This window comes from Glandiceps talaboti, chromosome 11 (genome assembly GCF_964340395.1).
Source record: "Glandiceps talaboti chromosome 11, keGlaTala1.1, whole genome shotgun sequence".
Classification (NCBI taxonomy): Eukaryota; Metazoa; Hemichordata; class Enteropneusta; family Spengelidae; genus Glandiceps; species Glandiceps talaboti.
The window spans coordinates 21120611-21137987 of record NC_135559.1 but is presented as its reverse complement, the minus strand read 5'-3'; the positions used below and the strand labels follow the sequence as shown (position 1 = coordinate 21137987).

At 34.7% G+C, this 17377-nt stretch overlaps 1 protein-coding gene across 1 annotated transcript in view; it reads right to left on the bottom strand.

Annotated features, from left to right (window-relative positions):
* Positions 1-9512: 9512 nt before the first annotated feature.
* The window catches only part of LOC144442783 (neutral cholesterol ester hydrolase 1-like), a 9207-nt gene continuing 1342 nt past the window's right edge, over positions 9513-17377 (bottom strand). The window contains exons 2-5 of the mRNA XM_078132156.1: positions 17223-17377; positions 16557-16791; positions 11311-11374; positions 9513-10405 (exon numbers count right to left, since the gene is read on the bottom strand). The exon at positions 17223-17377 is cut by the window's right edge and continues 10 nt beyond it. Of these exons, the coding sequence (XP_077988282.1) occupies positions 9625-10405; positions 11311-11374; positions 16557-16791; positions 17223-17357 (1215 nt within the window). The 5' untranslated portion in view covers positions 17358-17377 and the 3' untranslated portion in view covers positions 9513-9624. The remainder of the gene's footprint in view (positions 10406-11310; positions 11375-16556; positions 16792-17222) is intronic.

Genomic DNA, 17377 nt, shown 5'->3' with positions numbered 1-17377 from the left:
GAAATAAACACTGTTGAACCTTTACTAGATCACATCAAAATGCCACAGACTAGTTTTCAACTTTCTAAGGTCACAGAACAACAAGTAACCTCTGCCTTATCGGCATTGCCATCCAATAAGTCTTCATCACCAAATGATATTAACTGTAAGTTAATCAAACTGTCAATTCCAGCTATTGTTCCTTCATTGACATGTATATTTAACAAGTCTATTTCTCAGGGTATTGTACCAACTGATTGGAAAAAAGCTACAATTATTCCAATATATAAAAAGGGCAAGCGTGATAAACAAGATGTTTCCAATTACCGCCCTATTTCTCTACTCCCCACTCTCTCAAAAGTTCTTGAACGTTTAGTCTGCAATCAACTTATTAGTTACTTAGATTCAAATAATATCCTCCATCCAACTTTTTCTGGTTTCCGTCCAAAACATTCGACAGCTACATTATTACAGCGTATGTGTGATGATATACTTGATAACATGTTCAATAGGAAAATTTCATCTCTTCTTATGTTAGACCTTTCAAAGGCGTTTGATTCAGTCAATCACACTATCCTTCTCAGTAAACTTCAACGTTACAACTTTCATCCATCTGCAGTTCAGTGGTTCAGAAGTTACCTATCAGGTAGAACTCAAAGTGTAAAAGTTGGTAACATATCTTCAAATTGTATTCAGGTCAAAACTGGAGTACCTCAAGGCAGTGTCTGTGGACCTTTATTATTTGCACTATATATTAATGACCTTCCTACTTGGCTTCACTCAAACACTCCAATTTATGGTTTTGCAGATGACATCAATATTCTGAAAAACAGTACCATTGCCGATATTGATGTACTTCACAATGACTTAAAATACGAAATTAATCGTTTAACTACATGGTTCCATGCAAATACTTTGAAACCAAATATCTCTAAATATCAGTATATGTTCTTCGGTTACACGTCAACAACTAAAGAAAATACCAAATCGCATTAATTCTCTGTCCTTTCAAGATATTGCTATCAAAGCTACTAAGTCTGCTACCTGCTTAGGCTTGAAACTGGACCCTGAACTCAGTTGGTCAAACCATGTGTCTTATCTCCGTAGGGCATGTGGTTTCCGTCTAACAAGACTGGCACGTGTTAGGCGTTGTATACCGGAAAAAGTCAGAAAGAATGTAATAGCTGCTACTATGTCTTCTCCCTTTTAGACTACTGTGACACAGTCTTTTCTAATTGTAATCTCACTTTGAAAAGTAGTCTTCAAGGTATCATAAATTTTGCTGTACGAATTCAATGTGGCCTTAAAAAATCAGACCATGTAACACTTGCCAGAAATTCTCTAAATTGGCCAACTATTCAGGAAAGACACGATCAACACTTCAAAAATATTGTCAGTAAATGTATAAGCAAAAAAGTACCACTCTATTTATCTGATCTTGTCACCAAAAACTCAACAATACACCAATACAATACTCGGACCAAATACCACATTCCAAATTAAGGCACACAGTCGTTCTTTCAAATACCGCTCATGTATTTCCGCAAATACGACTACTTAGTAAACACTTAGTTTTTAATGTCTTAAACCGTTTTTAACTTCATAATTCTAGCATCTCTCGTGTTTTACTTTTTATAACTTTTATTTTATCTTTGTACTCTGCCCTGTAAATTTTGTTACTCTCCCATATTTTTAAATTATGTGTCTTTGTATTTTAACGTATGTTTTGTATTTTTATATTCAATGCATGAAAATCCATTTATGGATGCATTGACCTAGAGTAATAAATCAAATCAAATCAATGACAAATAACGGAAAATTAAAAAAAAATACTAGACCGATCACGACTGATGGAATAATGAAGTCGATATTTGTTCACTAGGGGTAAGGATTAATCTAAGGGAGCCTTCAGTATTTACGGGGGGGGGGTAACATTTTAAAAACCTGTTCTTGGGGGAGGGCTATATTTTGCATTACAATGTTTGGGGAGGGTCACATTTTACAATCCGTAGTTTTGTGACTAAACGCCTTACCAATATTGTTGATGAGTTGATAACTTACATTCCACCGAATACTATAAACCGATACAGGGTTCAGCAACATAGACAAAAAGACCCAGGGCAACGAGAACGATTGTCATGATGAAAACTTACCAATATTACAGGTATACAGGTATACAGGTACAATTCTGATTATAGGCCTTATTTAGGCCTCTGATATCAGATCATGTTAAATTAAAGTCTTGTCAGTGCGTATGCTAGCATAGTCTTCAAATTTAAATTTCATTTGCAAGTCCTTCCCAGTGTCTATCTAAACGTCTCTCAAAATTATATACATTTGGTGCATCAACCACATGATTGGGAAGACTATTCCATTGGTTTATACTTCTATGTACAAAAGAAAATTTCCTAATATCCAGCCTAGTATGGACTTTGTACAGTTTATATTGATGCCCTCTAGTGTCACAATGTCTGGTCTTGAGAAAATCAGTCACTCTAGTGTCATATTTCCCCGACATAATTTTATAGAGTTCAATCATATCTCCCCGTAGACGACGGTAAGCCAAAGTTAGTAAGTTCAGATGCCTTAGTCTTTCCTGGTATGACAATTCTCTAAATCCTGGAATTAACTTGGTAGCTCTGCGCTGTACGTTCTCGATGGCAATAATATCCTTTTTGAGGTAAGGTGCCCAAACTTGATTTGCATATTCCAAATGTGGTCTAACCAGACCTTTGTACAATAATAAAAAACTTTCTTTGTCAAGATGAGCATAAGTTCTCCTTATCAGACCCATTATGGAATTTGCCTTATTTATTTTTGTAGACATGTGACTTGAAAAGGATAGCTTATCATCCACGATTACTCCTATATCCTTCTCTTCCTTTGTATTTCTAAGTTTGACCTTATTTTGTCCCATGGTATATGATCTATCTGACAAGTGTGTCTTTCCTATCCGCATACTGGCACATTTATCTGGATGAAATTTCAGAAGAGAGTTCTCTGTCCAAGTATACATGTTATCAATATCTGTTTGTAAGCAATCACAGTCTTCTTCCTTGAATATTCCCCTGAAAACTTTGGTATCGTCTGCGAATAGATATATTTCTGAGCTTTGTACTACATCTGGAAGTGTGTTGATATATATTACAAAAAGTATGGGTCCTAAGACAGATCCTTGGGGTATACCACTTAGCACCTCCTGCCATTCCGATGAAACGCCATTTACAATAACTTTTTGTTTCCGATTATTGAGGAAAGCAGATATCCAGTTTAGCAGCAGGCTTGGGATCCCATAGTATTGAAGTTTCTCCATTAAACGCCTATGAGGCACTTTGTCAAAGGCCTTCATAAAGTCACAGTACACAACATCAACACATCCTCCAAGATCAATAATTTCTGTCCACTTGTCTAGGACTTTGATTAGTTGTAGTACAGTCGAACGACCACTGATGAAACCAAACTGTTGATCACTAAACAAGTTATTACTGTTCATATATTTCACAATAGAGTTCCTTATCAGGGTTTCCATTATTTTACAGACAACACTTGTAAGGCTGATTGGTCGGTAATTGCTGGCTAACCATTTACAACCTTTCTTAAATATAGGCGTAACGTTGGCACACTTCCAGTCATTCGGTATTGTCCCTGTCTTTAGTGATGTGTTATAAATTATGGTTAATGGGGTACAGAGCACTTCTCTAAGTTCATATAATATTCTGGGATGTACGAGGTCAGGGCCTGGTGATTTTGAGGTTTTTAACTTGGATAAAATCTTAAGTGTAGTCTCTGGAGTAATATTCAGCTCAAGTATGTGTCTAGCATGTATGGTATTTGGTAAATCCCAGTGGCCTTGTTGTTCCCTTTCGAAGACTGATGAAAAGAAATCAGCAAGAACCTCTGCTTTTTCTTTGTCACAGGTGGTCATATCTTCTCCTTTATCATTGCCTGTTTTGGATAGGTTCGGTATTCCAGTTCTTAATTTAGATTTAGAACTGGCATAGCCCCAGAACTTTTTTGGGTTTGTCTTGACCTCCTTCGCCACTGACTTTTCATAATCTTTCTGTACTTTCCTTGTTATTCTTCTAACTTGGTTTCGGATTTTACAATAGTCCTGATATACTTGACCATCTTTTGTTTGCAAGAATCTTTGCCATAATCTGTTCTTCTTTTTAACCTTTGCTAAAGTTTTTCTATCCAGGGGTACAGCATAGTTCTTTTTGGACGGATTCACAACTTTCTGTGGAATGCAGACTGTTTCCGCTTCTCTATAAATTTCTAGAAATGTGTTCCATTGTATATTCACATCATCTCCGCAGGAATTAAGTACTTCTGCCCAGTCTATACTTAACATTTCTTTCATTTTATTGTAGTCTCCATTATCATATTTATATCTAATCTTTGGTTGTACATTGTCACCTTTAACACACATGACTTTGATCTTCAACATAGAATGGTCACTCTTCCCCAGGGGGGCATCATGTTCTACGCAATCTACAATTTCCTTTTCATTTGTGAAGACAAGGTCTAAGATAGAAGGCCTATCAGTACCTCTCCCCCTGGTTGGTGAATTCACATGTTGATGTAGATAGCAGTCTCGGACAGCCTCAATAAAGTTGAATTCCTTACCAGTTCCTGATGCAGTATTTCTATAAATGTTCCAGTCTATATTTGGATAGTTCATATCACCTGCAATTACGGTATGCGAATGTTTCATATCAGCAAGACAACTAAATAAATTATTTATACTTTCATCATTTGTTGGATTTGAACTCGGACTTCTGTATAGTGAACAAAACAACAAAGTGTCTGGTCCTTCTAGGCTTATTTCACAAACTTGTGCTTCCTGGACTGAGATCAGTTGATCTACATCCAATAAATTATAGGATAAATGCTTATTTATATACAGTAACATTCCCCTGCCGATGACCTCAGTAATGTTTAGTGCTTCCAGATTATACCCTTGCAGGTTAAACTGTGCTATATTTAAACTGTATTTGAAGTGCTTAGGTTTAACTTCAGAAATTGCAATTATATCGGGTTCATTCTCCTTCACTCTACAGCTTAACTCTTGAAATTTCTCTTGGGTCAGGACATCTGCATTTGTACTCCATATTTCTATATTTCTCTTTGTGACTGATCCACCTCTCTTGGTGGTCTTCTCTTTATTTTCACAACTCTTCTGTCCCACGGAAGCGCTCTGACTGCGTAGAAAAAATGTGGGTCATTCATTTCTGTATTCCTCTTTCTTACATCTTCTTGGAGTCCTTTATCCACCTCTCTTTCCTGTCTTGTCATATCATTCTTAATGCTTATCTTGTTGTAGGGATCCCTAGCATCCTTCAGCTTATATAAATTCTTCATAACTTTAAACTTCATTTCTTCAGTGTGGAATGATACAAGTAGAGGTCTAGGTTTGGCAGTCTTGTGGGATCCTTCTTCATCATCATTATTATCTACCTGCTCCTTCTTGCCTAGTCTTCTAACTTCCACTTCAACTTCCTTATTTCCACTAGTTATCTCTATCACATTAGCCAAGTGTTCTTTATCATACTTTAACAGCTCAGATCTTAGTATACTTGATCCCTCTGGTAAGTTGAATACCACTATATTCTTTTGTCTTGATATTCTATCACTTATGTTGCTACATACCTCCTTTACAACCTCTTCTTGATTCTTAGTTTGGGCTTGTGATTTCACTACCGGGTCCACTTCTAGTCTAGCCTTGATGTCGTTTATTTCTGTTTGCATAAAGTCTAGTTTATTCACAACTTCTTTTCTGAAACCTTCTAAGAAATTGCTACATCTTAGCTCTATCTCCCGCTCCTCTTTTATGCATCTCATTGCTTTCGCTACACAGTTGTCGCAGAACCAGGGGAAATCTGGCCTGTCTCCTACGTTTTTATATGTTGCTTCTGGTATCTTCAGGCACTTAATGCATCTCCTAGTCTCACAGTAATCACATTTAAGGAGTTTACACTTTTTGTCGGAAGACGAAATTTGACATGTATCACATTCCCAACCTTCGTCACCTATGATGCTGCTCGTAGACTGCAAGGTTCCTCTTACTCTTTTTCCTCTTCTTGGTTGTTGTGGTTGTATGAGAAATTGTGGTTGTTGTGGTTGTATGAGAAATATTGCTTCTTTTATTGTCTGGTTCAACATAAATCTTTCTTTGCAGTGTCACTGTGGTGAGCTATCATTGTCAGGTACAATTGTACAAGGACAAAATAGCCATCAGAATTGTACAAGGACATTGGTGAATTCATTCTGATATTTCTATAGACTGTCACATACCTAAAATGTAATAATTGTGCATCGCAGAATAAAATGTGGAAAAACTAACCACAAAGATTTTCTTTGAAAAAATCTATGACCTAGTGTGTACTTTGTGTGTTTAGATAGAAGACACTGTGAACTTGCGCATGCGAAGCTGTCAGATCACTTTATTTTCCCCTGATGATTTTCAAATTTTCGTCAAATTTAATTTTGACAAATGATTAAGTAATAATACCAAATATGGAAAATTAATTTTTATGGAATCAACCAACAGCGAGTATTTTTACTGTTAGCTAAAGACAACACAATAACATCAGGGTTTGCTATAAAACAATTCACTATTTCCTACATTGCAGAATGTAAGAAAAAATTGGCGCTTGCTTCCCTACAAAATCTAAACCCTGATAGCAAGGTCGATCGATAACCTTGACAAACCAGTCACATGGCTAACTGATGACTTTAACAGTAATACCACATAAAATAATCAAGTCTGAACCGACCTTGGGAGATAATCCCCCAAACTAAAACCTGAATCGATACCTTTCCCCTGTATGCTTGTTGTACTGGCATAAAACAGGACGACATTATTTAGATCGTGTCAGTAATTATCACATATTTTTGGTATTCGGGAGATGATTTTATTTACAATATTAATGCTATTAACCGATTCAATCTCTGGTGTTTGACATTCGTCACAATGAGTACTAGTGTATATGAGCAAAACAAGATAACAACAATTTAATACAGTCAGACAAAGTAGGTTATATTGGATCAAACATCAAACTGTGTTGGCTGACAAGTATAGAGTATGGGAAAAGTTTTTCAGCCACTGAGGGCGTCAATCCAAAAGATGTGCCATGATATCCACGATTTCAAATGAGACAGTGCTGGCTCTAAAAAGAAAAATGTGCTACAGATTAACACATGTTTTAGTCCCTTATGATCGTCGCAGATATTAAACCTAAGTGTCAACCGCTTATAGCAACACCATTGTTCTCGACGTCATCGTACGTACAGTGCACTGAGTATGTATGATCATGGAAGTACATGTATACTTCCATGGTATGATAGATCAAGGGAAGCAAACTTTTAAAGTATGGTTGTAAAAACGATGTGCGTACGTAAAATTCGCCGGCAGGGGTTTCATAACTAGACGTGACGGTGATTTTTGGCCGTCTGGGCGCAGATGAAGAGCATTTGAGATTGACACTGTTACCTTTGAAATCAGTTTCAACATGAACTTGAAAATATTAGAGTTGGATCACAGGCATTTGTTTCCCGAGTTATGGCTCAGAATATTTCTATCAGAATACAATAAAATGACAAGTCAGAGATACTATGTCGTTTTATTTTACGAATTTGGACTATGCGTTCTACAGCATGTTCATCGAACTCAAGTATAAACATGGCTGACACATACACGTGTTTCACGCATCGCCAGTGATTCCCTATTCTAGTTCCTGACGACCGTATTCCGATTTTACTCTAAGTTATCTTCATACAGTACTAGTGTAGTTCCTGACGACCGTATTCCGATTTTACTCTACGTTATTAAGGTAGGGTAAAATCGGAATACGGTCGTCGGGAACTAGACTGGTATGTATTGTAATTTGTATGACGATAACATATGGTAAAATCGGAATACGATTGTACTATGATTTCCCGACCTGTGACTTAGAACTTTTCAATTCTGAACTCTAGGACCAAAACGGGACATTTGCACTCTAAAATTGTGTAAGACTTTTAGCTTTCGTCCGTATTTGTCAACAGTGTAAATATCAACGGTTCACAAGGGCTTACGGCCTGTGGATGTGTAGTACTACGCCATACGTGCATTGCATTCTGATATACTTCTATTGAAAATTGGTGACGGGAAATGTTTCCACCATGTACATGTGTACTAATAATCAAAACTACTCGATTTTGCTTGTCATTAATTACCATTTCTCAAGATTGAAATATTATAGCCATCTAGTATGCTGCATAAGTTTGGCACTGACCGCAACGTATTCCCAGAAATGACAGCCAGTTCGGAAATATAATGACGCGTCGACGGTGTGACACTGTGACGTATCTTTCTTTTAACTTGTTGACACGCCATATTTTCGTAACATGCTCCTTAGTTCGTGTACTTTCAATTTTTCAATGTCTTCCATGACGACTTACGATTGTAGATGGTCAAAAACGGTAGTATTTTTTTCAGACTTATGCGTTGACTTTCATATTATAAACAACATGGCCAATCCGCAAAGCTTGACCCTCGTAGCAACAGTTGCTAGGTCATTTGCATATCTCGCGTGATCTGCCGCGAGACGGGGAATACTTTATTGTGTCCGTGGTAACAATTCGTGTAAAGTGGTCATTGAAACTCATAAAATTGTGCACTACTCAAGTAATTAGTGTAAACAATAAAATAAAACATCGAAAAAGCCGATATAACCTGTCATTATTTGCACAGATTGCCATGGCAAAACAAAATTAACCTCCAGAATTGAAATAGTACGGACAGGGAGAAAAAGACAATTTCTGAACCTCTAGGCAATCTTGTCAAGAGTCCTGCCAAATTTATAAACCTTTGCAGTTTTTGAAGAATTTTTATTTTTATATGCTGAATTTAAAAATGCAAGGTCATCGTACACGTACTCATTTTCATATGTTACAGGAAAGAAAGTACAGTTTTAAAACTGTACTAGCTCCAACTGGGACGTGCACCTGTTTCTGAAAAAAAATTTTTGTTATGTAGGTACAATAACTTACTTGTAATATCGTACCAACGTGAACAGTATTGCATCACGTGATTAGGCGTATATTTTATAGCTCTATACACGATAAATCAATGTCGGGTATTGTCCGCCATCAACAGCGATCACGATGTTCTGTACTGCTTATGGATAATATCGACCACTGGAACCTTGCCTCCAAGTATAGCTAGTTGAGTTTTAAACTTGACACTACACTATCTATATAATGTTAGCCACTAATTAACAGATACACTGTCTTTTTTTATAAGTAATTGACCAATGTTTAGAGGATATATCTTCGGTTATTTGATAAAAAAAATTCTCCCAGTTGCAGCTTTAAAAAGAGAATATTAGTCATTTTGTGTCAAATTTTGCTAACTTAGGGAGTCAAAATTATGTGAACATGAAAAATGTAATTATTGTTAGAATATTTGGTTTTGTAAAATACTAGTGACCCTGTACTCACTTTCATCATGTAAACATAATTAGTTAATAATTAGTGTATTGACGTAGAGAATACAACTTAGTCTTTAATTATGGAATTTACAATTCAGTTATCTTCAAGGCTACTGGGTATTGAAGGCAATCATGTTATATTGTCATTACATTTTGTTATACACAGACATGTCTACAGTCTACCTCTAGAGTATTCGATAAAATCATCCATACATTGCTGACCAACTTCAAAACCTAAAGAACCTATGAGATTGAGCATTCCATGGAAACCTTCTTCGTAATGTTTCCATGTAACAGATATATTTGTTTCCTCGAGCCTCTTGGCGTACATAATACCGTCGTCTCTCAGAATATCAAACCCAGCAGTAAGGATGTAAGCTGGTGGTAAACCACTTAAATCTGACCTCATCAGTGGTGCGAAGTATGGATTCATCAGAGTGTCTTGAATCTTCGAAAAGATTTCAACATTTCCGAAATTCTGATTCTCCGGAGATTGATAATTACCCCCTTTGAATTGACTTGGAATGAGACTATGATCTAATAATTTCTGATGAGACTTTTTGAACTGTGGGGATGTATGGTTATTTACCATCATAGCTTCCATGTGATCAACCCTTCCATTCATATACATCGACCAGAATAGTGTCATATCCTCTGTTGTAATAGCAACATAATGCTGTTGATAGGAAGGTGTTAGAAAGTCAACTACCTGCAATGCTGGGTAGATCAATCCTTGGAACTTTAATTCAGGTAGATTCAACAGTTTGTACTTTTCTTCGAAAGTCAGCATTTGCGGTACAGCTGCTGCAAGATTGCCACCAGCACTGTCACCCACCACAGCAACTCCTGTGGGGTCTACACCGTACTCCCCAGCATGCTGCAAAAACCAAACAGTAGCTCTGACGCAGTCTTCCAAAGGTATTGGAAATGGATATTGTGGTGCCATTCGATACCTGTAAATCAATCCAATGATAAAAAAGTACTTTTTTAAAATAAATTTTAACTCTGACTTTGAAAATCGTAACGTATGTGATTCATTTAATGTGTTTGATGTTACTGCCCTGACTATATATTCATCAGGCATTGTTTTCTTCAGATGTCAGCTCTTAATCATTCTTTAAAATGCACATATATTGATATGTACATTTTATTTCTCTTTACTCTTTGGCACATTCTATCGGATGGAAGAGATGAAATTTGTTAATAACACAAATCTACAATATGTGCATTACAGGGATGTAGAACCTTGGTCCGTACCCTTTATGAGAATAGCTGTGAACAGAGAAACAGGCAGGCAGGCTGGATGGATGGCAGGCAGGTAGGATGGTAGACAGACAGACAGACAGACAGACAGACAGACAGACAGACAGACTGGCGGGCGGGCGGTCAGACGGACGAAAGGACGCACGGACAGGCAGACAAACAGACAGACAGACAGACAGACAGGCAGGCAGACAGACAGACAGACAAACAGACAGACAAATACATACATACATACATACATACATACATACATACATACATACACACATACATACATACATACATACATACATACATACATACATACATACATACATACATACATACATACATACATACATACATACATACATCCATCCATCCATCCATCCATACATACATACATACATACGTCATACATACATAGAAGCATTTCTCAGAGCCACTGTGTGTATTTTAGCTGAACATTACAGCAAATCATCAGCTAAAATACACACAGTGGTTCTGAGAGATGCTTCTATGCAATCTTTAACTGCCATCACTAAATTTCAAAAACAGTGTAAACTTGACAAAAATATACTTCTACCTGAATAGATAATAAAAGCCAAGTACTTACTCTACAGACACTACAACAATACCAAGTCTTGCTGCAATGTATTTGGTTACGGAATGGTAGATATCTAAAGATAAGTGGAAGGAGAATATATTACTCTCTATGTAGATCTTAAACATATCTGCGTATAAAAATACATATATAGGTTTGATATAGGTTGTATATAGGGTTGGTGATGGAAATATAACCTTCCCCTGGTATATGTCAATATGACATTTAGCTATAAGAAATAGTACATATTACACCTGATGCACGCTGTGTTGTATGTGTATGTGTGTGTGTGTGTGTGTGTGTGTGTACGTACGTACGTACGTTAGCTCTCAATCTGATTAAAATCCGACGTAGATGTCATGATATGTAGATATTTCATGACTGACTTTGTACATGCACTTTGACAATATTATTGGTGTCATATATACTTTACTTCATGACTGACTTTGTACATGTACTTTGACAATATTATTGCTGTCATATATACTTTACTTCATGACTGACTTTGTACATGCACTTTGACAATATTATTAGTGTCATATATACTTTACTTCATGACTGACTTTGTACATGCACTTTGACAATATTATTGGTGTCATATATACTTTACTTCATGACTGACTTTACACATGCACTTTGACAATATTATTAGTGTCATATATACTTTACTTCATGACTGACTTTATACATGCACTTTGACAATATTATTAGTGTCATATATACTTTACTTCATGACTGACTTTATACATGCACTTTGACAATATTATTGGTGTCATATATACTTTACTTAATGACTGACTTTGTACATCCACTTTGACAATATTATTAGTGTCATATATACTTTACTTCATGAAAGACTTTGTACATGCACTTTGACAATATTATTGGTGTCATATATACTTTACTTCATGACTGACTTTGTACATCCACTTTGACAATATTATTAGTGTCATATATACTTTACTTCATGAAAGACTTTGTACATGCACTTTGACAATATTATTGGTGCCATATATACTTTACTTCATGACTGACTTTGTACATCCACTTTGACAATATTATTAGTGTCATATATACTTTACTTCATGACTGACTTTGTACATGCACTTTGACAATATTATTGGTGTCATATATACTTTACTTCATGAAAGACTTTGTACATGCACTTTGACAATATTATTGGTGTCATATATACTTTACTTCATGACTGACTTTATACATGCACTTTGACAATATTATTGATGCCATATATACTTTACTTCATGACTGACTTTGTACATGCACTTTGACAATATTATTGGTGTCATATATACTTTACTTCATGACTGACTTTGTACATGCACTTTGACAATATTATTGGTGTCATATATACTTTACTTCATGAAAGACTTTGTACATGCACTTTGACAATATTATTAGTGTCATATATACTTTACTTCATGACTGACTTTATACATGCACTTTGACAATATTATTGATGCCATATATACTTTACTTCATGACTGACTTTGTACATGCACTTTGACAATATTATTGGTGTCATATATACTTTACTTCATGACTGACTTTGTACATCCACTTTGACAATATTATTAGTGTCATATATACTTTACTTCATGACTGACTTTGTACATGCACTTTGACAATATTATTGGTGTCATATATACTTTACTTCATGACTGACTTTGTACATCCACTTTGACAATATTATTAGTGTCATATATACTTTACTTCATGACTGACTTTGTACATGCACTTTGACAATATTATTGGTGTCATATATACTTTACTTCATGAAAGACTTTGTACATGCACTTTGACAATATTATTGGTGTCATATATACTTTACTTCATGACTGACTTTGTACATCCACATTGACAATATTATTAGTGTCATATATACTTTACTTCATGAAAGACTTTGTACATGCACTTTGACAATATTATTGGTGCCATATATACTTTACTTCATGACTGACTTTATACATGCACTTTGACAATATTATTAGTGTCATATATACTTTACTTCATGACTGACTTTATACATGCACTTTGACAATATTATTAGTGTCATATATACTTTACTTCATGACTGACTTTGTACATGCACTTTGACAATATTATTGGTGTCATATATACTTTACTTCATGACTGACTTTGTACATGCACTTTGACAATATTATTGGTGTCATATATACTTTACTTCATGAAAGACTTTGTACATGCACTTTGACAATATTATTAGTGTCATATATACTTTACTTCATGACTGACTTTATACATGCACTTTGACAATATTATTGATGCCATATATACTTTACTTCATGACTGACTTTGTACATGCACTTTGACAATATTATTGGTGTCATATATACTTTACTTCATGACTGACTTTGTACATCCACTTTGACAATATTATTAGTGTCATATATACTTTACTTCATGACTGACTTTGTACATGCACTTTGACAATATTATTGGTGTCATATATACTTTACTTCATGACTGACTTTGTACATCCACTTTGACAATATTATTAGTGTCATATATACTTTACTTCATGACTGACTTTGTACATGCACTTTGACAATATTATTGGTGTCATATATACTTTACTTCATGAAAGACTTTGTACATGCACTTTGACAATATTATTGGTGTCATATATACTTTACTTCATGACTGACTTTGTACATCCACATTGACAATATTATTAGTGTCATATATACTTTACTTCATGAAAGACTTTGTACATGCACTTTGACAATATTATTGGTGCCATATATACTTTACTTCATGACTGACTTTATACATGCACTTTGACAATATTATTAGTGTCATATATACTTTACTTCATGACTGACTTTATACATGCACTTTGACAATATTATTAGTGTCATATATACTTTACTTCATGACTGACTTTATACATGCACTTTGACAATATTATTGGTGCCATATATACTTTACTTCATGAAAGACATTGTACATGCACTTTGACAACATTATTGGTGTCATATATACTTTACTTCATGACTGACTTTATACATGCACTTTGACAATATTATTGGTGCCATATATACTTTACTTCATGACTGACTTTGTACATGCACTTTGACAATATTATTGGTGTCATATATACTTTACTTCATGACTGACTTTGTACATCCACTTTGACAATATTATTAGTGTCATATATACTTTACTTCATGAAAGACTTTGTACATGCACTTTGACAATATTATTGGTGTCATATATACTTTACTTCATGACTGACTTTGTACATGCACTTTGACAATATTATTGGTGTCATATATACTTTACTTCATGACTGACTTTGTACATGCACTTTGACAATATTATTGGTGTCATATATACTTTACTTCATGAAAGACTTTGTACATGCACTTTGACAATATTATTAGTGTCATATATACTTTACTTCATGAAAGACTTTGTACATGCACTTTGACAATATTATTGGTGTCATATATACTTTACTTCATGACTGACTTTGTACATGCACTTTGACAATATTATTGGTGTCATATATACTTTACTTCATGACTGACTTTGTACATGCACTTTGACAATATTATTGGTGTCATATATACTTTACTTCATGACTGACTTTGTACATGCACTTTGACATTAATATTAGTGTCATATATACTTTACTTCATGACTGACTTTGTACATGCACTTTGACAATAATATTAGTGTCATATATACTTTACTTCATGACTGACTTTGTACATGCACTTTGACAATATTATTAGTGTCATATATACTTTACTTCATGACTGACTTTGTACATGCACTTTGACAATATTATTAGTGTCATATATACTTTACTTCATGACTGACTTTGTACATGCACTTTGACAATATTATTAGTGTCATATATACCTTACTTCATGACTGACTTTGTAAATGCACTTTGACAATAGTATTGGTGTCATATATACCTTACTTCATGACTGACTTTGTACATGCACTTTGACAATATTATTAGTGTCATATATACTTTACTTCATGACTGACTTTATACATGCACTTTGACAATATTATTGGTGTCATATATACTTTACTTCATGACTGACTTTGTACATGCACTTTGACAATATTATTGGTGTCATATATACTTTACTTCATGACTGACTTTGTACATGCACTTTGACAATATTATTGGTGTCATATATACTTTACTTCATGACTGACTTTGTACATGCACTTTGACAATATTATTAGTGTCATATATACTTTACTTCATGACTGACTTTATACATGCACTTTGACAATATTATTGGTGTCATATATACTTTACTTCATGACTGACTTTGTACATGCACTTTGACAATATTATTAGTGTCATATATACTTTACTTCATGACTGACTTTGTACATGCACTTTGACAATATTATTAGTGTCATATATACTTTACTTCATGACTGACTTTGTACATGCACTTTGACAATATTATTAGTGTCATATATACTTTACTTCATGACTGACTTTGTACATGCACTTTGACAATATTATTAGTGTCATATATACTTTACTTCATGACTGACTTTGTACATGCACTTTGACAATATTATTAGTGTCATATATACTTTACTTCATGACTGACTTTGTACATGCACTTTGACAATGTTATTAGTGTCATATATACCTTCCTTCATGACTGACTTTGTACATGCACTTTGACAATATTATTGGTGTCATATATACCTTACTTCATGACTGACATTGTACATGTCATTTTGACAAGTGGCTAAGACTTGTGGTTGGAAAACAAGTATTGTTGTTTTGTTTCTTTAGTTTTGATTAATAACACAACTTAACAAAGCATTTTAACTTGACCAAAACAAGGTAAAACAAGATAAACTGAGTCTATGTTTGTTATTGGTCAGTTTCAAACAACTGAATATAATTGAACGTGTAAACAATATCAATTAAATGTACAGGGAGTGATTTCTACACTGACATTTTATATACATATTTTTTTAAAGAAATTTTGCTGGGAAAAATTTAGTCTAGTTTCAATTGAAAAATGGCATAACCGACCATTACATAATTGCACAATATTTTTGCGATTTTTTTTATTCTCGCTACGAAGATTTGTCTCCACGTGGATAATATCATTACATGGAGAGAGAAAACCATAATGATTATGTGTTCCATATCGTGATTGCGTGGAGAAGACATTGCAGCAAGGGAAATTTGCACTGGGCGATCACCTAAATAAGTTTACCTGTATTACCAGCTACCCAACCTCCTCCATGTATGTACACTATGCCAGGAACTGGCTTAGCAGACTTCTCAACAGGCTCATACAAACGTACACCAACCCCATCAAAAGTAGTGTCTGAGTGTTTTATTGTAGGTTCCTCGTCCAAACCACATCTGAGTACCCAACTCTGAACTGCCCACATTGAATCATATGCACTAAACGCATCGGTCAAGCCAAGAAAAGTTGCACCAGTCACCTATAGGAGTTGAATTTCTACATGTTAATATATTATACTTGTGTAAATTGTTTGAAATCAAGTGCGTTTATGGAGTTTGGGGATTCCAGTTTCCCGTGAGAGCACCATAGATATACTTGAGTGTAAATATTGTAGCTTCAGGCTACAACAAAATTAAAGTTATAAAAGTGTGTCTTTGGACAAATCTGAGAATTACAAAAAAATTGTCTTTAAGACACTAAGTAGTAAACGTCTCAAAACAGAGTTTCATAACTTTACTATGCTTGCGAGTAATTATTTAGCACCTTAATGTGTGATCAAATTATTCAGGTTTCATACGGTGGGCGACCAATACAAATGTATTGCCAGGACGTTTTCTTCTTCCATAATCACATTCTAGTTTTGAATAGAGAAATAACCACAGGGACATAATTATTTGGTATAACACTTACATAAACTGACATTATTTGATCAAATGCATGATACATTCTCAACCTCATTGGTTGTGCAATACCATTTGGTAACGGACAATACAGGAAATAAGACAGAGATGCTGCAATCAAAACTCCCCAGACCCACTTTGCCATAATCACTGGTATAATATCAC